The sequence below is a fragment of the Oryza glaberrima genome, chromosome 5 (genome assembly GCF_000147395.1).
Source record: "Oryza glaberrima chromosome 5, OglaRS2, whole genome shotgun sequence".
NCBI classification, from domain to species: domain Eukaryota; kingdom Viridiplantae; phylum Streptophyta; class Magnoliopsida; order Poales; family Poaceae; genus Oryza; species Oryza glaberrima.
The window spans coordinates 22,722,500-22,744,182 of record NC_068330.1 but is presented as its reverse complement, the minus strand read 5'-3'; the positions used below and the strand labels follow the sequence as shown (position 1 = coordinate 22,744,182).

Genomic DNA, 21,683 nt, shown 5'->3' with positions numbered 1-21,683 from the left:
CGAGGGAAGTGGATTATCTGACTTATTTCCCTCTGACTTTGAGTCGCTTACGTGTGGACCCACTAAGTAGAGGGTCCACATGTCAGTGACACAAGTTAGAGGGAAATAAGTTAGAGGATCTCAATCTGAGTTCGAGATCCCTGTAAAACCATTTGTAGCAATATCCTTTCCCAATTGTCACTGCTTGCACATATGCGATATCCATCAATACGATCCGATGTCTACGCTCAAGCCGAACCTGATATGCAAACAAACAGGGTTAGCGGAATCAGGAAATGTAGTAATTCGAGTAAGTCCAACCTTCAAGGAAGAAGGAAGGCAATTCGTCGCTTGTTTGTTGCAAGTTCTTTCCTTTTCTCTTTCCTTATGTGTTATATGACTTAGCACATCTTTTGATATACATGGACTCATCTTCCGGCGACCCCCATCTCTAAGAGCTGAGACTCGTGATTACCATCGCCCAACAACATGCTGGATGCCAGATGCTACAATCGTGCCATCGAGCCTACCCAATATTACTGGTGACCACGGCTCCTTGGCTAGTACTCCCTCCATCCCAAAATATAATAACTTTTAGCTCTCAAGATTTGTCCCAAAATATAACAACTTCTTCACCAACATTCTCTTCCCAACCAATCACAACTCTCTACCATTCACTTTTCCAATCTACCTCCACTACTCAACCAATCACAACCCTCCATCATTCATTTCTACCCACTTTCATAATAACTGTGTCCTACTATAAAAATGCTTATATTTTAGAATGGAGGGAGTAGTATTCAGGTGAGCCCATGTGGGGTTTGCGGCTATGAGAACGGGTGGGCATAGGTGAATTAGGAGGAGGGAGATTTGTGATAAATCATCTTATCGGGAGTATCGAATTGAGGGTGACATTTGGGATGGTTTTTTAAATTTTCCTTTTTAAACAAGAAATGCTACGTTTTACCGTTGATAAGTGATTGACTCTACGAACTGCTATCAACGAACATTAACTCTACGAAATACCATTACCGAAGTGTTTTTTCTTCTGTTTCTGCCATCTTCATTAAGTCTCCCATTAGATACATTCCGTTAACACGTCATACAAAAAATACATTTTACCCATAGAACCATATCTCAGAGTCTCAGAGTAGGAAGTGCTTGATATATTTGAAGGGGTAAAATGGAAATTTTGCATAAAGTTAACTAGGTGCATTTGATACTAATGCTAGTGGAGTTGGCATGGAGAAAAAGGAAAAAAAATTAAAACACTCTTATGTGATGTTATACCATAAAACTCCCGTTCTCGAGTATCAAACATTTTCTCCTCATAAATAGGTCTATAATAATAATCTTATCATCTCAATGCGTCATATGACATAGTAAAATGTATGCTTTTTGTGCATTTCTCGAACACCAAGCCCGTCTAGCTCAGTCGGTAGAGCGCAAGGCTCTTAACCTTGTGGTCGTGGGTTCGAGCCCCACGGTGGGCGTCCATTCCATTTTTTTTCTCTCGTCTCCACTCCACTGGTTCGGAGAAACCCCATGCTTGAGCTCGCGGACAGCTCAGACGGAGAAGATCCTCCTCACTTTCTTCAGTTTCCTCCGGCACAACGGGCAGCTCCCGTCCTCCTCTGCCACCCTGCAACCACAGCGTTTGCAATTTTATGGTGATAAGGTTTACAAACCCTGAGGTTATCGTAATTATCACGGACGATAACCACGGTTCATGGTAACCATGATAACCGTTAAACCGTGAGATAACGATAATCTCACTTAGGCCGAGTTTAGTTCCAAACTTCTAATTTTTTCCACACACATAAACTTTCAACTTTTTCATCGTTTCAATTTTAATCAAACTTTTAATTTTAGCGTGAACTAAACACACCCTTAAAACAGTTTAGTACCTCGTGCCGCACGCGTGGCAGGTGGCGGAGTGCCCGCAGGGGAGGAAGAAGCAGTCCCTCCGCGCGTCGCAGCACACCACGCATAGGTGCCGCCCCTCGCCGCCGCCGCCGCCGCCGCCTCTTTCCTCTACGTCGTCGTCGTCGTCTTCCCCGTCGCCGTCGTGCGAGACGGAGTCGTACGACGACCCCAGGCTCGCGTCGTCTTCCTCTTTGCTCGCCGCCGCCGCCGACGACGACGACAGCAGCGAGGCTCTCGCGTCTCCTCCTCCAGGCCCGGGACCGAACAGCATGTTCAGTATATCGTACATGATCAGCAGTGCAACAGCCAACAGAACTGCAATTCAGAGGGATTAATAATTTAGTGTGCAGTCAATCCTACCATTAATTTGAGAGGTTCTTCTTGTAGGTGATTATTGAGTTGGTACCTAATCCGATGATGTACACTATCCAGCGAGGTCCATATGACAGCTTCACATAATGACCATCAGAATTCAGTCCCTGAATGAAATTGTGCACTAGACTAGTCAGTACTGCATCCGGCTAAAGTGAGCATTGTACAGTATACGAGAGGAATCTGAAGATGACAGAGAAGACGCTTTTTGTCACCTCTTTGGGGCCGGATGACAGAACCACAACGTTTTGTCCTAAAAACGGCAGTTTGTAAGTGCAAAGAGAGCTGGCCGGTGAGCATGTATAATCTGCTGCGCTGGTGTTGTAGAACAAGGTCCTGATTCTGAATTCCAGTAGCACCTGCCAGATGAAACCTCTGTAACAAGGCTGAAGATGCCACAAAAACATTTTGGAAGCTCTGTCGCTCTTGACACGGGGTAATTTACCGTTACATCCTGATTGTTAAAGTTTCCCAAGGCAATGAAGTACTCTGAAGAGAGATTGATAGTCTGCTTGATTGTTCCATTTCCTGTGATTACATATCCTGATAGCATTAGTATACGGATTCTCCCGGGGTACTGCAAGTCTGCAACTGATTCTTAGTCAATGAGATCATGCTTACCGTGCACCAAGTGCCAAGATAATGTGGTCTCATTTGCTGATGGATTCTCAGCCCATTGCAAGAAGCTTTCTTTGCCTATGAAGCAGTGAAGCACCAACACGCAAGAATTTTAATGGTGTCAGTGAAACTCTGTTACTGATATGAAAAAATCACACTTAAACACACTTGTTCATATATCTGAACCTTTCTTACCTCGCGCAATGATCATGCAGATTGGACGAGACGATTCAGTTTCACTCCTGACGCTGTAAGCTACTTCTATCTCCGATCCTCTGTTAAGGAAATACCCCCATTCCTGCAGCACACAACATGGAGTATAGTAAGTAGCAACTAATCTTCAATTCTGAAAATAACTGACATGATCATGAGTTCAGAGTTTCAAACAGAATCACACAGATGATAACGCAGCATTACCATGTGAGAATTGGCTGGTACGACGGCGCGGCGAGCCTCCAACCAAGCGGCTGGGACGCCGAGAGGCGGAGCGACCGGCATCCCGTAGAGCACCAACCCATTCTCCGGCGACCCTCCCTCCGTCCTCGCCTGCAAGAGCGAGTGCACACATTAAAACACTCGTCCTGACTGAGCTCGTGCAGAACCGAGCTACGGGAGGATGGTCACCTTGATGTCCTGCACAAAGAACGAGCTCGTCTCCACAAGCCTTGAGCAACCTGAGCCGACGATGACTAGCTCCGGCGAGCCGTGGTAATACCCCAACATCAACGCCGCTGGCGCTGTTCCATCAATGTAAAGGATCAAAGCGAGTTATAGCACTGAGACATAGGCCGTGTTCGGGTTTCCCAGCACGCAAAGTGAAGCTCGTATTATTGCATGATTAATTAAGTATTAAATAATATTTTTTTAAAAAAATAGATTAATATGATTTTTTTAAAACAACTTTTATATAGAAAGTTTTTTTATAAATCACACCATTTATCAATTTAAAAATCGTACGTGCGGAAAACGAGAGAGGTGAGTTAGGAAAATGGGAGGAATAACACAGCCATATTATGTGTTGTCGATCAAAGAGATTCGGAGTAACTGACCCAAGAAACAGAAGGCGAGGAGGGTGACAAAGCAGAGCACCGCCGCCGCCATGACTGTAAAGTCTGTACCGTCGCCGGCGCTGGACAGCAAGACGACGCGTGAGAGAAGCTGTGAATACCTGAACGGATCACGGCCGCGGGGGATTTTGTGGAATCGGTGTCTTAGCTGATGTGTCCTGGTTCGGTAGGTGGCTCGTGCTCCAACTACCATTCCACCTAGCCGAAAGAACAGAGCAGTAGTTAGTTGAGACTTGAGACAGAACTCACAGAAGGCAATTCGACACGAGTTAGCGATTGACATTAGGCTTATTCATTTTATTACCACTTTATTTGGGATTTGGAACTAGAGAATAGAAGTAACCTTTGACGATTAGAAGTAACTATACAGTAACGGAAAAATAACTTTAAAAAATAATTACAGTATTACAAGTACATTACTAGAGGAAAATAACTCTAAAAAAATAGAAATAACTTTACATGGTATTAAAAGTAACTCATGTAAGAAGTGGCTACACTGGTAGAGGAAGTAACTCTCAAGAAAAATATAAGTAACTTTTCATGTATTAAAAGTAGCTCTTTGAAAAAAAAATAGAATTAAACATCCTGGGAATACCTATATTGCTAGATGATTTAAAAATAAGAATAAAATTTAGAAGTAGTTATGATTTGTATAAGTCACTTTTAGGTCTTATTGAATTTACTATCATAAATATCTGAGAAGTAAATTAATCAAATCTAGAAATAATTTACAACAAAAGTAATTTGCGTATATAAAAAAGTAATTTACAACATATATATTTATTTTTATCAGAATATAATTATGTAAGATCTTGTTATAAAGATTTAATCAAAGAATACAATGATACTATCAGAGTGTGGATCCAGTATATAATTTGAAACAAAAGTTTATTTGAGGCTTAGCTATTATGACTATTTTTTCTTTGTTGTTGCATACTTGCATACTCGGAAATACATGAATGCTAATTAGACATAACTAATTTCGGAAAGTGCACTCGGTTAAACATCGTATTATTTATGAAAGCACAAGCTTTGTAGTCTCGTCCATATTTTTTACTTTGAAATTTACTTTGTGATCACGATCACTTGTCGAGTTGACCCCCTCATATTTAAAATCTGGCTTCACCACTTTACATGAACAGTGTATTTTCATGCTTAGGCATGGTTTAGTTTCCAACTTTTTCTTTAAACTTTTAACTTTTTCATCACATTAAAACTTTTCTACACACAAGTTTCCAATTTTTCCGTCACATCGTTTCAATTTCAATCAAACTTTCAATTTTGGTGTGAACTTAACACACCCTTATTTCCTTTAAGAAGATCATCTAACGGCTTCGATCCTTGATCCTATTCAGCATTGCTTCAAATCATTTGTGCAGAACTGCTCAGCTACCACTTTTTGATGAGGCCTTCAAACAACTCTTGTCTAAAAGAAAAGGAGCAGCTGATGGAGCCAACAGTACATCCTTCTAAAATCCAGGACGACGCATGAAGAAATCGAGGCAAGTTTCCTTAGAACACGGCAATCATGCTGCTCCGCGAGCGCGATGACCTTCCCCACTGTGAACGCATCAATGTCGTACCTGTCGTCGCCGTCGCCGGCTGCTTGTTCCTCCATCTTCTTCTTCGTCGTCGTCATCATCTCCGGCAACGAGTCGGTGTACGCGAAGAAGAGCAACGCCTTGAACACCCGCGCCTCCATGCCGTCGACGCGGACGATGCCGGTGCTTTGGCCGACGACGACCTCCTTCGTAGTCGTTGCGCCGAAGAGCTCTAGGTCGAAGACGGACGACCGGGCGTCGAGCACGCACCGGTGCGCGGCGAACCTCTCGCCGCCGACCTCGAACACCACGTCGGCGCCAGTTTCTCCGCGGAGGAGGTCGCCGAGGTGACGGTGCAGGTCGGACGGCGGCCCGTCGACATCGACGCTGCCGGGCGCCACTTCCGCCGGGCGGAACTCGGTGACGACGACGTCGCATCGGACGGTGAAGGAATCGTTCTTCAGATGCCTCCTCCTCGACCTCTCCAAGATTCTCCTCTTGACGAACCGGCTCGGCCCCTCGCCGCGCTCCCGCTCGTAAGACGACGACGGCGGCGGCGACGCTGGCGCTTGCTCCGCCTCCTTCTCCGCGTCGCCGGCGAACCGGAACCGGTGCTGCGCGTACACCGGCGCGGCGACATTCTCGTCGAGGATGAGGTCGAAGGAGATGTAGTTGGCGCAGCCGGAGTTCTTGCCGTTGGGGTAGTAACGGATGCGCCATTGATGGCCTCCGATGGCGAACGCGCTCGACGTCATGTACACTCCGGTGGGTATCGGCGTGGTGGCCATGTAGCCGTCGATCGTGAGGAGGTTGTACCCGCTCGTGACGTTGGCTTGGACGATGGAGGCGGATCGCGACGCCATGGCCGGCAAACCTTGGTGTGTTGGAAATGCAGGTGCCTTCAGTTTACTACTCCGTCATCGTATGCTGATCGGATCAGATAGTTAATTAGGCCCTCTGATCTTGTCCGAATCTGGGTCTGTTTGTGCATATCGTTGGATCACGCGTACACAAGGACGAAGGGAAGTTTGGCTCTGAACGACCAAATGGGCCGTGGAGGCTAATGAGCCGGATCAAGAAACCCACACCAGCAAATTCTCCCTCTGTTTTCGATGGTTTTCCCTGCATCTGTACAACTACACATAGCAGTCAAAGAATGACCCTAAAAAGGTGATAAAATACAGGCGGTTTCATGCGCCTATGAATATAACAAAATATAATACTAGCTACGATTTTATCCCTCTAATTCATCTCTGAATATGTTAAAAAATATGTAAGCAACATCTATATCTCAAACATAGAGAAATTGTTGGTAGAAACTAATTAATCAAGAACGCAATATGCACAATGATAGGTCCAATTCGGAGCCCACATATATAACACGGCTTTAACACTGTACAACGAGCTGCTATCTCCGTTTCAGGTTATAAGATATTTTGACTTTGGTCAGAATCAAACTACTTAATGTATTCAACTATTGATTGGATGAAACTAATTTAGTACTGTAAATATTACTATATTTATCTATAAACTTAATCAAACTTAAAATAGTTTGACTTTGATCAAAGTTAAAACGTCTTATAACCTGAAACGGAGGGAGGAGTAACTTTCAGAGCATGCCAATCAACTCCTCCGTGATGAACGGGCAGCTCCTACTCAGGTGGTAGAAACCATCAGTGGCTAACACCGCCATTAGATTGTCTGGAAAGCTGACAAAATCTAAGCAAGCCTTCATGAGGCCATGGGCCATGGCAATGGTACTGGTCAACCAACGCCATGATGAACGCCACTGTGCCCACGTCAATGTACTTGCACAACTTGCTCTCGCATATCAGCTTGAGCCTCTCCATGCCGTACACTTCGGCTGCGACGAGCAGACGCTGGCATATGGCTTCTTCCTCCTCCTTTCTCATCTCCGGCAACGAGTCGGTGTACACGAAGAAGAGCAGCGCCCTGAACACCTGCGGCTCCATGTCGTCGATGCGGACGACGCATGCGGCGTCGCCCTCTTTCATCGCGCCGAAGAGCTCCGCCTTGAAAACCTTGGACCGCGCCGCGAGCACGCACCGGTGCGCGGCGAATCTCTCCCCGCCGCCGCCGCCGACCTCGAACGCCACATCCGCGTCCTTCCCTGCACGAATTAGGATTTAGGAGTTCGCCGAGGTGATGGTGCAGGTCGGGCAATCGGGGAGGCTTATTAGCGACGACAAGGCTTTGGGGCGCCGCCGTGTCATCGTTGACGACGACGACGACGACGTCGCAGCGGAGGTGAAGGAATCGTTCTTCATATACCTCGACTTCTCCAAGACTTCCCTCTCGATGAACTTGCAGCAACTCCGCCACTCCGGTCAGCGTAGTTCTTGAGACACGTCGACGGACAAGGCGGCGGCACTGGGTCAGAAATGCCCGACATATTACTACGAATATTTGGATCACATAAGTAAACAAAGTTCCTTTGTTTCTGTTTCACTATTCTGCTTAGGAAGGTACATGTCATTTGCTAGCACATGTTTGCAATTTATCTCGTATGGAGCAAATAGAAATTAACCCGAACTCTTGGGTTCCAGAGCACCATAAACTTCATTGCATATGTACCGCAATCAATCCTCCAAATGAAAAATCATATATGGGAAATTAATTATTCAAATGGGCAACCAGTTTCATGCACAACATAGGCTAGGTCCTTCCATCTAGTATTTGTAAATCTATTTTCTAAAGTTGGCTTGTCTCGAGCTATCTTATTGGGTCACATGACAGTGTTAAATTTTGAAATAGATCTAAAGAAATCATGCATAAGAGAAAATAACCAAAAGAAAATAAAAGACACAAATCCAATTTTTAAAGACTTCTCAATTATCTATCTCTTAAAGATAAATATAGAGAATATCCATAATAAAAGGAATGCCGAGAAGCAAATAAAAGGCATAACATCCAGATTGTAAAGGCTTCCCAAAATATCTTTCCCCTTTGCAATCTATCTATCCCATGCTGGTTGGTTTTATGCCAGCTGATTGTTGCCCTCAACATCCTTTAGTTGAGCGACACGTGACGACATACAAGCGTCGAAAAGAGAGCCGGTTAATAAACCCTCCCTATAAAACGGTGAATAGAAAAACAAGAGAAGAGTCGTTCCACGTGTCGTGACCACATATCCTATATTTGGAGAAACTAAAAGCAATAAATAGAAAAACTAAATGACATAAACAATAAACTCTATAATCCTGATAACCAATTTCTAAATATATGTATTTTCTGCTTATACTATAAATAAATAATATGTAGATCTTTACGCTACAATTATAATAAAACAAATATTAATTTTGGTGTTGGATTTATACCTAGAGTTTTATGTCAAATCTAAACACCATAATGCTCAAAATCATAAAAGAAAAATTAAAATATTAGTATATTAACTATATGGTTTTTAAAAGCCATACACCCAAGCTAATCAGTGGACGCGCCAAACGGCGTCTTGATTTTCTAATCTACATTATAGGTGATTAGTGAACCTGAACTAAAATTTCATGAAGTGCCCTTTTTTTCAAGTTCACTTAGAAACTTGTGTAAATTTTGATCACCTAAAATTTCATATATAAGCATGCATATAGCATTAGATGATACATGCCTACTGGATAAATAGTGAAATAATGAAAATAAGAGTAATTCTGGGTTTACCAGCTACACGAGCTAGCTGACACCAAAACAGAAACATGATTAATCGGTTATCAGATTAGCCAAGAGATAAAGCAATCCAAATAAATTTTAAAAAAGAAAAAAAGCAACAAAAACAAACCAATATGGCCCTAGGGAGATCCAATTGTCAGTTATATCTATCTAATAACAGACACATTTTTGACAATTATGTGATGTTGTACAGTTGCAATACCAAAAATAGATAGAGAATTTGCTGGTGAAAAACTTGAAACATAAATTGCAAATTGCTAATATCAGTTATGTGATTAAATGACAATAACTAGTGGAAATTGAATAGCATTGCTGACAGATAACAATTGTGTTACTGATCAAATGGCAAGATTATAGATAGAGAAAAAAAAACAGAGACTAAGTATGACATACTTCTGCATCTAGGATATTATCATACATAGAGAGCTTTCAGAATAATCTTGCAGGTGTAAAATTATTAAACCAACAAGATGGAACATTCAATCTTTCAGAATAATCTTGCAGGTGTAAAATTATTGAACCAACAAGATAGAACATTCAATCTTGCAGATCTTGTGATTCTGACAAGTAATCCTACTTCTGTGACGCTAGAACCTTGAAGACAGCCTCATCCGCCAGAGCACTGTAGTTCGGTTTTACTGTAGTTCGGCTTCAGGTTGTCGTAATCCTGTGTCATCATGGTGGCTGCAAATTTTCCTGGGCCCTTAGAGAAATTCGAAGCATGCAGCGTTCTTCAAGCCGGAGCATCCGTGTTGGTAGGCCAAGATTAGGATGCTCACCATGCTGGCCACCTCGATATGTTTACAAAGAAGGGCTTCTCATAGCAGCCTCCATCCTGTATCGATCGGGCCACGATGAGGAGATGCTCGGCCATGGCGCGTCCCTCCTCGCGCCTGCTGCATCTGCGGCGGCAATGAGTCTATGTAATAGTGTTATTACAGTGCGACACAGCTAGGATGTAATGGAAGATGGAGCCTCGAAGTATTGAGCCCGAGGTCCGCCAATTAATTATTTTGAAATGGTCCATTAATTGGAGTCAAACTGCCAATTTATATATATGTTGGGCTGAGTTACACCTCAGCAATAGCCCAATCCGATTTTTTTTTCGTTTCACTCCTTGGCAAAGTAACTCGCAACCCATTGGCAGTGATCAAGAGTTCATGACTTTTTGCATTTAGGTTCCAGAGTTTTCATATTTTGGTTGCATTTAGATTCCTGTGCGTGCTTAGCCTAAATATGTACTCTCCTTGCCTTTTGTCACTCCTCCGACGGTCACCAACTGCCACCTTGCCTCACCATGAACCTCCTCCCCGCACGAACTCCTCTCCAGTCTCCACCGCTCCGCCGAAAGCACAACCTCTCAAATCGTGTTTAATTTCCCGCTGAATGTACGTTGCTGCAACAATAGCAAAAAAGTTCCCGCTGGATGCACGCCTGCTAAATGCAACGGTTTGTTGGGACACAGGTCAAGATTCTGATAAGCAGTTGATGAATAGTCAATAGATAAGAATATAAGCATTATCGATTTTTAGCTTCTACTTTACTTTCTGCATTAGCTAGAGGTGCTAGACAACTAGAGAAATCGGAGCATGAGACGCCCCAAATAAATAGCTTCAATATGCGTTTCACAAGTAGTTAAAGTGGTTTATGTGAGGTTGTCGTCCAATCCAGTTTCATTATTGGAGGTCAATTTGAGGTGTTAGACAAGTTCATGCATGTGAGGAGGAAAGTGCAAGGTGAATTGGATAGAAGCATACCCACCAACCGAGTATATGGGGGCATCAGATCCAGCACCTCGAGAAATCTTCCAGAGCGATGCGCCTGAGATGGTTATGACACGAAAGGAGATCTCCGGAAAAATCATGTGGGATCACAAACACCATGAGAAGATGCTGACATGCTCTTGTTCGCTGCGACCACCAGCAGACGTGGGTATAATCTGTTTATGGGATTTGGCATGGTTGTAAGGATAGAGGCGAAAGAATATAACACCAAAGGTCCACGCAATTTCCAGAAAGAAAAACAGAACACATAAACAAGACCACATAAGGCAGCGTGTGACAGCAAGATCTTGACATGCGAATGAATGAATGCATGATAGCTAACTTGCTAGATCAACTTGTAAACTTATGGAATATAGTACAAGAGGTGCAGCTCATCCCCGATGATATGGACAAAAAAAACTTGGAAACTCACAAGTCATGAGGAATACATGACAGCAACTGCCTACAAAACATAATTTACCAACCCCCCCCCCCCCCCCCCCCCCCCAAAAAAAAAAAAGGTGTTTGCCTAGCTAGTAATACAAAACTAAGTCTGGACATCAGACAAAGTATCAATCTGAAAATGGACAAACAACACATACTGCCCTCTTTGCCCCCTACGTTAGAAACATCCTTCCATCTACTCACGAATGTAGATACACGAGGAAAATCTAAGACATGCTGACAACCTAGATCTCGTGGGAACAACTCGAACAAGTGAAGCCTATTCATTGAAAAACATGTACAAACATACATGAGTGGTGGGAGGCGCTCGCAACTTGCCTTGGGGAACCCAAGCAAGGAATTTGCTCCCTCACCCTCCTAACAAACTTAGGAACTGTGGAAGGAGAGGAATCAGGGAATTTTTCGACATAAAGAAATATCCATAATAACCTCCGTTGAAAATCAAGGAAAAAGCAATAACTTAGACTTTTGCAGGGGTGAAGCGTCTAGCTAGCATAGATTTTACTCTAAGCCCTTCCTTGTACAACCCTTGTTTTTCATACTTGTACAATATAAATTTTTACATGTGTTATATACCAGTAAAAGTTGTCACTAAATTTTACTATTAGAGTTATCGCACGAATCATGCAATTTTTTTCTTGCAGCACGATGGCTGAGTTGAATGCTGCAAGCTTGCAACACAACATGTAAAACTTGGAAGTGGATTTTTATCCCTCGAGAGGACATCACATATGTTTTGTGCATGTCGTTCAAAAAGTTATCAGAAAATTTAAAAAAATTTATCAAGATAGATAATATATGATATATCTTTTCGCAAACATGCGAGTTAAAATTCGACTTATACAATTCGAAACAAAAATAACAAATTTGACCGTAAATTACGTGTTCTATTCGTAGTCAAACTTGTTTTTTTTTCTACTTGGGCCGAGTTTAGTTCTAAAATTTTTCTTCAAACTTCCAACTTTTCCATCACATCAAAACTTTCCTACACACAAACTTTCAACTTTTCCGTCACATCGTTCCAATTTCAACTAAACTTCCAATTTTGGCGTGAACTATACACACCCTTGTATAAGTTGAATTTGAATTTGTATGTATGTGAAGTGATATATTACGTATTTATCTATCCTGCTAATTTTTTTTAATTTTTAAATTTTTTTGATGACTTTTTGAGTGCATGTAAAAATGAGAGGATATCCTTTAAGGGATGAATTAAGTTTTCCGTAAAACTCCAGGTATGAACGGCTTGGATGCCGGCCAAACCAAACCGTCGTTGTTCGTGTGCTGTTTTGCAGCCGCTGTACGAGATGGCCTTTTCACTTTCCAGCATAAATAGAAGCCGTCAAATGCCGGCGTGCGCCAGTGCGTCGTCGGACGGCAACCCCCCGAAAGCAACGTCACCGACTGACAGACAGCGCCGTGTTGCAGTGCAGCTGCTGTGCGATCGATCGAGGTGGTGAGACCCTCCCATCCCCGCCACCTCGCAGCCACCGGGCCGCCCGCCCGGCCGCGCCCCCCGATCCCTTTCTCCCTCATCATTTCGCGTCTCGCGCGCAGCCGCGCTCCTGCAAGCAACGTAACGCAACGCGCGCCGCGACCGAACCACCTAACTGGCCACGCGCGCGCGCGCCCGCCCGCGCCGCGTCGGCCTCTCCGAACCGCGCACACAAAACTGCTCGATTATTGTGAGACCGCGAGAGCAAGCGAGCGATCGATCGATCAGCCAGCCAACCAGCCCGTCACGTTCGGAAAAACGGGTTAGGTGCCGCGCGGCCGCGCGCCCCCGGCGGATTCGTGGAAGGAATCGCACCGGAGATTAAAAGAAAAAAAAAACGAGCTTCAGAGGAAAAGACGTCCTTTCAAACATTCTTAAGAAAAGAATGTGAGCATATTGAGAATTAGTAACATTGAATATTGGGTTAAAATTACACATATCTTACTACACTATCTGGTACATCTCCGTACCGGGGATTCATCATGCACGATTCCTCACTTCTCTCCTGCCAGCCATCGCGGCGCCACAGAATCGCTGCTCCGTCTCGGTGTTCTGCCTCCTGTCCATAGAGCTAGCCAGCCCACGATTTTCTGCCTGCACCGATTCGCGTGTTTTTGGATACTGATCATGTGTGCGATCGACAATCACCCGGCTAAACCTGTCATCATAACTGTGCCTCGCACACTCGGGAGACTTTCTTCCAGCGTACGTAGAATTGTCCTGCGTCTCCTGCCCGCCCATGGAACGAAGTACAACTTGCGAGAGCTCTTGAGACCATAATTAACCATGATTAGTCAAAGGCAATAATTCGTGACACTAATTTCGCTTCGTCGATGCGTGGCACCGAGTGGCCGGCGATTGGCTCGGAGTAAATGCGAGGCAATTGATGGGTTCCTTCTTCCCTGCAGTGGTCCTGGCTGAAGAAAAGGGTTCTTGCTGTTTGCTCTTGTGGCTGCTGTGACACTGTAGGTCCGAGAGAACAATCATAGGTAAATTGTCTGCTTCATGCATGATAACTCATGAATTATGGAGTTTTGATCGACGTAAAGGGAAAAAGATATGATTATTACCAACCTGGAATTCGTTCTTATCGGCACGGATTGAGAAGCCTGAAGGAACAGGAATGGAATACTGTCAGGTTTTGATGCGCATTCTAATGAAATATTCAGGTGAGGTTTGTAGGTCGGAATTACTTATGCCAAAGTAATAATCGACAAGTACTGAAAAATGTACGCAGAATATAGATCACAGTTGAAACGAGAATGATATACCGTCTGGGCTCTGCATTTTCAGACGGAATTTTCTGTGCTGTATCTGAAAGCAAAAGCAACAGCCTCATTTAAACTGTGAAAGTTAAGCAGACGACATTCAGAGAAGCTGTCAATTCCATCATTTCTTCAAGAGGGGGGCAAACTAATAGTGCCGTGAACTTTCAGCTTGTCATAATGGGAACTAAGCTGAAATTCCCTGGTAATTGCACAGCTTGATTAAATTTTATATAAAAGTAGAATTGTATTTGATATACAACTCTTGTTTTTTTAGTTTTATAAATACAAGTAGATTTTGCATACACCATGATGATACTAGGATTAAATGGTACAAACATTTCTCTTATTCTCCAATTAACGTGGTACTCCCTCTGTTTTAAAAACGGCGATAGTAATTTTAGGCCCCTCAGAGTAACAGATAGGTAAATCAAAGGAAGCCACTCATAGTTACATACTTGCACTAGTAATCTCCATAAGAGCGAATTTTAGATTGAATTATTCGATGAGCTAAGTTCTTAATTTAAAAGACGGTATATATCTCGGTAGAATATAGAGGCCGGGTAAAAGATACCCTTCTCTACAAATAAATTGCACTAGTAACAAGTAACAGCAATACATACTTTTCCAATGATTGAGAAGGGCAGATCCAAATTATTAAGACAATGACTACAAAAAATTGACATTACATTTTCATGAAAATTTTTTTGACAATGTCAAATCTCACGTGCCATAACTATTTACTTCCATTTATAAAACACCACGCTTCATATTTTTTTCAAACAGGTAGGAAAAACAGTATTATTGCATTCATATTTAAATATAAATATATAACAGTAAATTTTACTTTCACCACCTTTTATTACTGACATTTTGCTTTGGATTACCGTTTAACAAATATTTTGAACTTTGGATTAGGTAATCTTACCTTCGTTACACTCTGGGCCATATTGACTCACTTCTCAAGCATATAAACGATTTCGAATACGTCGGCTCTTACTCGTCAATGAACTCCTATAGCCGTATGAGAGATAATTTCTTTACTATAATACAAACTGGATATATATATATATATATATATATATATATATATATATATATATATATATATATATATATATATATATATGGATAAAGAGTTAAGGGTGATCCAAAGGGCCACAAAAGGTAAAATTATCCGGTTTAAAGTGAAAACATTGGTAAATGATGGTTCAAAGTAAAACATTGATAATAAAAGTGGCCCCAAAGCGAAATTCATTCAATATATATGATGATGTTAATGTCATTTGGTATATGGCAAGCAACTTATTTGACCACTCCTTTTCAATTAGAATAAAACGATAATGTCTAACAAAATTATAATATTGAAAAGTACTTATAGAGATAAATCTACCATATTATTTATATGTTTTTAAACTAAATATTTTGAGAGCTGTTGATTATCAAAGTTTTAAAAATTTAACCAAATTAGTCAATAGTGTCACATATTTAAATACAGGAGTAGTATTTACCCGGTTGATGCGTGTAGGTCGACATCCCTAAAGAGAAAGTTCATTCCAATTTGTGGTACCGTAATTAAGGCAAATAACATCACAGAAATGGGAGAGGATGCATGTTCAAGATGATAGCTACCCTGATATATCAATCTAGTTTTCCTTATCGGTTATCATTTCGGGTAAGCTACCAACAACATCTCTTTTCTTTTGGAGTATGCTACTAGGAACAACCTATGATGTATAGTTTGATGCATATGTATATACACAGTGGACTAAGAGCATCCCCAGCAGCTCCTCTATCTAGTCATCCATCCGATATTTGGAGTATGGAGGAGAAAAACAGTGCTCTAGCAGAGTCTCTATCATATGCTCCATTTTTGGAGGTCCTCCAAACCTAGCCCTTCCCAAGCTAAATATGGAGCTCTCTCTCCTCACTCCATCCTCAACTACCCACTCCCCAAGATTTTTTTAAGTGGTGAAAGGTGAGAGAAATAGGAGTAAAAATGTGTGGTAGTTGAAAAATATTAGTAAAATATAGGATGTTGGTATATGTGGGATGTAATATGAATGATCTGTTGGAGTGAAAAGTTATATAGAGTGAGAATCTTTTTGGATGGCCATCCAAATAAGAGTATGGAGGATAAAATTTAGATGAGCTGCTGGGATGCTCTAACCTTCTCATTTTTTCTCCACTCTTGTGAAGTCCGACAGAAGTTTCGGTGCAAAATTTGAAGGGACAATTCGGCAAACTCAACGTATCCTATACGCATTTGCACCGATTAAAAAGAGAAGTAATTTGGGGCATAGACTTCGCTGTCCTAGTCTTCGGTCTGATGTTACCGCTGTAAACATCGAAATTTATAAGTGACAATTGACATGCCGATCACACTGAATTTCTTCCTACATTTCTACTAGCTAGGATGGCAGAAAAAGTTCAGAAAATCCTGAATTCTTCCTACAGTTCTACTGGGAGCAGGGTTTTGATTTCGAAATTGGATTTTATGCCTGGGGTGACCGAAATGTAATTTCAGAAATTTCTGACCGAAATTATTTGAAATTTGACTGAATTTAAATAAAATTTGACCAAATTCACAAAAAAAATGTAAAAAAACTAAAAATTTCGGGCGAGAATTGAGCATGCCGGTGGGGGGCGAAATTTCAAACCCTGACTGGGAGTATAGGCAGTATAGGACAAGTTCAGAAAATCGTTGAATTCATCCTACTGTTCTACTGGGAGTGTAGCTGTTTAGCACTAGTTCAGAAAATCTTGGATTCTTCCTACAATTCCACTGAGAGTGTAGGACAAGTTCAGAACATGTTTGCTCTCAAAATATATGCATCTCAAAATCAAATATACCAACTCGATCACACTCGATCGTATCAAGAATTAACAGGAAAGAGAAAAACTTGAAGCATGCGCACAATTTTCGTCTCTATGTATGTACTCTGCAATAATCCATGCGTTCATGAACTATTCACATGGTGCCGTACTGATCCGTACTGACTATCTAACGAAGTAGTAGGTGCTCCGCTCCTTGGCGGCGGCGGCGGCGGCGGCGCGCTGCTGCTGCTGCATGCGCAGCTGCTCGTGGAACCACATGATGAACTCGTCGGCGCGGCGGTCCACCACGCCGAGCCTCCCCTCTTCGTCGTCGTCGCCGTCCGCCTCCCACGCCGGGAACGGCGAGTCCGTGATCCGCACCTGCCGCGGCGCCGGCACCACTACCGCGGGCCACGCGACCACGTCGCCGTCTTCGTCGTCGATGTCCGTCGTCATCGCCTCGGCGGCGGTCTCCTCCTTCACGTCCATCAGCTCGAACAGCCTCGACACCGTGGCGGCCGAGCCGTACGGCTCCGCGGCGGACGAACGGTCGTGCCACTGCCCGTGCTGCTGCAGGCGCAGCTGGCTGCGGCGCTGCGCGCGGCGGCGCCTGTGCAGCGGCGTGCTGCTGCAGCTGAACTCGACCTCACGGGGCCGGTACTGGTACTGCGACACGGCGGCGGAGGGATCCATGGACCGGCACGACATCGAGGAGAGCCCGGAAACGCCTCCCGACGCGCTGCTGATGCCGCCGCCGCTGCGACGGCGGCCGGCGCCGTGCGCGCCGCGGCCCCGCGGGTACGGGTGCACCGCCGCGGCCGGGTCCATGGACCTGCACGACATCGTCGACGACAGGTACGTCAGCAACGCCGGGTGCTCCCGCAAATCGTCGAGGCCGTGGTCGTGGCCACCGCCGCCATGCCGCCTCGAGGACATCATCTGGTGCAGGTGGACGCCGAGCGCGGCGAGCTTGGGCTGGTGCTTGCCGAGCCCCTTGACGAGGACGAGGTACACGGCGCGCACCACGCGACACAGCTTCTTGGCGCTCTCGCCCGCGGTGGCCGCCTGCCTCTCCTGATGATGCTGGCAACCACCCGACTCCATTGCCGCCTGCTCGCTGCTGCTCATCTCGATCGAAAAAATATTTGTCTCTTCTCTCGTTTTTAGAAAATTCCGGTGATCTCAGCTGCGATCTCCTGGACCAGCTACTCCTCTCTCTCTTTCTCTCTGTGTTCTTCGCAACCAATGAGGCTTATTATCAGAGAGGAGGCGAGAGGGAGAGGTATTTAAAGGGGGCCAGATCACTAGCTGGGCATTCATGGCAAAGGGAAATTATTGGTGTACGTATCGTCTTCGTATTGTTCCTTTCGTGTTTCGGACACATGCCTGCTTTTTTTTTTCGTGACGCGTTCAGTTTTGATCAGTGTGATTTAGTTGGTGGTTTTCTTGGTTTATTACTGGAGCTAACTAAGGCACTATTTAGATCCCGCCCAAAAATTTTCACCCTATCACATCGAACGTTTAAACACCTGTATAAAGTATTAAATATAGGCTAAAAAATAACTAATTATGTAGATTGCGACTAATTTACGAGACGAATCTTTTGAGCCTAATTACTTCATGATTTGACAATGTGGTGCTACAGTAAACATTTACTAATGATAGATTAATTAGGCTTAATAAATTTGTCTCGTGGTTTATTGATGGATTATGTAATTAGTTTTTTTATTAGTATCAGAACACCTCATGCGACATTCAATATAATACCTAATATGATATGCTAAAGCTTTACACTGCTGGATCTAAATACCCCCTAAGCTCTACCGGATCTGATAGGTACGGGCAGTATATAGATAGCTGCTTTTAAATTACCTTTCTGGAGACGCTTTCAGAGGTTTACCAATTGGGTTAATCCGAGTGTTTAAGTAGTAAAACACGTGCATATATGGCACTTGCATATACTGTACGCGGCGATAATAAGTTAAGATACAGTTGTTGAATGACCTGCGTAGCTGCTCCATTTTAGTATTACTCTTTTCCGGTTGATAATATTTGTCCCGGAGAAAATATTAAGTTATTGCAGAAACATTGTCCTAAGGATTTTGGTTAGGAAGTTGACAAATACAATGCCAACCGCTCGATTATCATGGCTATTGGACTTATTGATCCAGTATATATCAATTGAGAAACCGTTCGATAAACTCGTCAATTTAAAAATAATCAAACTAAAGTTCAAATTTGTGGTAAAATCTGTTTGAGTTTAACCGGTTGCTGTGACCAAACGATTTTCTAATCCATGTTGTCCAGTTGCATGTTTATCAATGTCATACACCTCAAATAACCGCTTACCATTTTTTTCGGCCAGATGTATATGACTGTACTACCATTTTTATTTGTTACTACTACTAGTTTGCATAGTGCTCATTTAGGTAAGTACTTATTTTTTAAAAAAAAACTGAAGTCAATAGAGAAACAAATAAAGTGGTCCCTTTCATGGTTCCATCATCAAGCTCTAATTAGGTTTAGACATTTGGAAAGCTTTTTAGTGTTAAGACAATTAGTTAGGATCTTCTTTTAGTGTCGGACATGCTGGTTGAAGGGAAGAAATTGTCTAGAAAATACTCAATCATTGCTTGTTTTGGGCCCATAGAAGAAAGGGCAAATGAACTTTTCATTAAAACTGGTGTCATTAGTCCATACGGACGGGATCATAATGAAGAATTGATGCCGTATTCAACCCTGAAAGAACAGCTCCATGAACACTCGGCAAACCAGTGATAAGATGGGATCTTAATATTAAAGACATTTTTGTCAAAATATAATGAGGAAGCGTTACTAAAAAAGAATATCAAGGATGTCTTTTTCTGTCTTTTATGAATTATAAGTGGAATTTTGATGTCACCAGCTGGACAAATCAAGTCACTGTTCATTATTGAAAAGGTTATATATATATGGACTGCAATTTCATAGCAGGAAGGAGTCCATAGGCTGCTGCTAAGGGCCTGTTCACTTTAATACCATTTTTAACATTACCAAATTTTTAGTAAAGTTATTAAAAAAGTGGCTATATTTAGTTTGCTGTCAAATTTTGGTAACTATATAAGAAATCCTGCCAAAATTTTGGTAAGTCATTGCCAAAATTTGATAAGGTTTTTTTTCATCAAAGTGAACATGCCCTAAGTTTGATATCACTGTCCAAATTTAATGAGGCCCCACCAATTATCACTGTCCAGCTCGAGCAAACAGCTACTAGTACTCAGCTAGCAAATGAACAGCATTTCCATGGTTTAGTATTCGGTATGAATTAACTTGTCATTAATCTGGTCTATCCATGGACTGTTCAACACTTGCAAGAAATAGCGCCATTTACTGCTTTTACTGTGTATTTTCCGGGCCTAATTAAATACTCCAGTACACGCCACATTGAGATATTTCTAATCCCTGGGATGTCCCCTGTACGTTCCCACTTCTCACATACAGCACACAAGGGACAAAAAGACCTGTTGGCTGTTTGAGTGTGTTGATAAAGTTTATGTTTTAAATTTCATAAGATGTAGTATATATAATGTGCCAATACGTTGCCCCCTTTTTTTTGGTAAAATTTAGCTATTTTTCTGGTGCAAGGAGTAGGCTGAATATCTTTGTAAATGATTAGAATTTTTTTTTCTTTGACATGGCTTTTGTTTTGATTATGCTCTTCTCCATGAGAGAGAGAGAGAGAGAGAGAGAGAGAGAGAGAGAGAGAAGTTACGTTTGCTCCTAAATTTTGCCGATTCTACAACAACATATAGAGAGTATATAGAAATCAGAAAAATCACAATTAAGAAGCAAAATTTAAAACGGCCTTCCAGTATTTTCAGGGGAAAAAACGAACTCTAATGTAATTCTCCGTCGACAACACTCTTACTTGAAATATTTATCTGCTTTATTAACAAGTTAAGTTGTTATGCGACTCAAGAGTGTACTAGAGCAGGTTTTCAGTTAATCACTTGGACTAATTCCTTCAGTCACGATCAGTTTTCATGCATTATGCGTGTAGTCTTGGGCAAAAAGCGCTATGTATTTAAGTCCAAATTTCAAATAATTAGTACTAGTAAGCATTATACGTCTTCATCAGTGTTGATCAACCGGACGCGTTGAATACTTAACCAAGATATTTCCTAATTGACATTTAAGGCTCGGCCATGGACCTAGAAATGTGACCGGTGGTTGATCCACTGCCTGTTGCAGTAATCAGCAGGAGATTTAGATAGTGTTTCTCCATGTGCCTAACCCGACTACCTACGTAAGCCTAACTTAGATACAGTGTATTAATTAATTACTGTATATGTGTTCGGCAACGAATTCAGCTACCAGCTTATCCCACGTATCTATCTTGCTGCTGTGTTTTCAGACACCTAATAATTAAATTGTTAGTCCCTAGTAACTATTGGATCATATCAAGTTAAAAGGTTCGATGTGTTTTCGCCTGGTTAAAAGTATACCCGTTTGGTTTACTTCTTTGGAGAGACTGGTTTTGGCGTGGCTCGTTGAGTCGTAGACCTGCAGCCAGGTCTACTAAACCGTTTTAAAAGGTACAGTTATAATCACCTCACAATTTAACTGTCACCGTAAAAAACCGTGATGTAGTTTTAAAATCTGAAAAGAATATCGCGTACGGTTTTGTAAACCATGCCTGCATGAGCTCACGT

At 42.5% G+C, this 21,683-nt stretch overlaps 4 protein-coding genes and 1 non-coding gene across 5 annotated transcripts; 1 reads left to right on the top strand and 4 right to left on the bottom strand.

Annotated features, from left to right (window-relative positions):
* Positions 1-1,153: 1,153 nt before the first annotated feature.
* LOC127774663 (E3 ubiquitin-protein ligase APD2-like) lies at positions 1,154-4,041 on the bottom strand. Its single transcript, XM_052300945.1, has 10 exons — positions 3,945-4,041; positions 3,520-3,632; positions 3,313-3,441; positions 3,091-3,193; positions 2,899-2,973; positions 2,723-2,805; positions 2,493-2,636; positions 2,312-2,384; positions 1,887-2,220; positions 1,154-1,621 (listed from the first exon to the last, which is right to left on the bottom strand). Exons 1-10 carry the CDS (start codon positions 3,994-3,996, stop codon positions 1,546-1,548), a joined length of 1,182 nt encoding a protein of 393 aa, XP_052156905.1. The 5' UTR covers positions 3,997-4,041; the 3' UTR covers positions 1,154-1,545.
* Positions 1,400-1,472, top strand: TRNAK-CUU (transfer RNA lysine (anticodon CUU)). Its single transcript has one exon. It is a non-coding gene; the product is annotated as a tRNA-Lys (tRNA).
* A 1,347-nt stretch (positions 4,042-5,388) lies between the features above and the next one.
* LOC127773201 (BTB/POZ and MATH domain-containing protein 1-like) lies at positions 5,389-6,366 on the bottom strand. Its single transcript, XM_052299228.1, has 2 exons — positions 6,128-6,366; positions 5,389-6,043 (listed from the first exon to the last, which is right to left on the bottom strand). Exons 1-2 carry the CDS (start codon positions 6,364-6,366, stop codon positions 5,389-5,391), a joined length of 894 nt encoding a protein of 297 aa, XP_052155188.1.
* An 810-nt stretch (positions 6,367-7,176) lies between these two features.
* On the bottom strand, positions 7,177-7,916 carry LOC127772995 (BTB/POZ and MATH domain-containing protein 2-like). The gene is made up of 2 exons (XM_052299002.1): positions 7,796-7,916; positions 7,177-7,634 (listed from the first exon to the last, which is right to left on the bottom strand). The coding sequence occupies exons 1-2, from the start codon at positions 7,914-7,916 to the stop codon at positions 7,177-7,179; spliced, it is 579 nt and encodes a 192-aa protein (XP_052154962.1).
* Positions 7,917-16,989: 9,073 nt separating this feature from the next.
* LOC127774503 (uncharacterized) lies at positions 16,990-18,232 on the bottom strand. The gene has a single exon (XM_052300761.1). It carries the CDS (start codon positions 18,118-18,120, stop codon positions 17,176-17,178), a length of 945 nt encoding a protein of 314 aa, XP_052156721.1. The 5' UTR covers positions 18,121-18,232; the 3' UTR covers positions 16,990-17,175.
* Between the last annotated feature and the right edge of the window lie 3,451 nt (positions 18,233-21,683).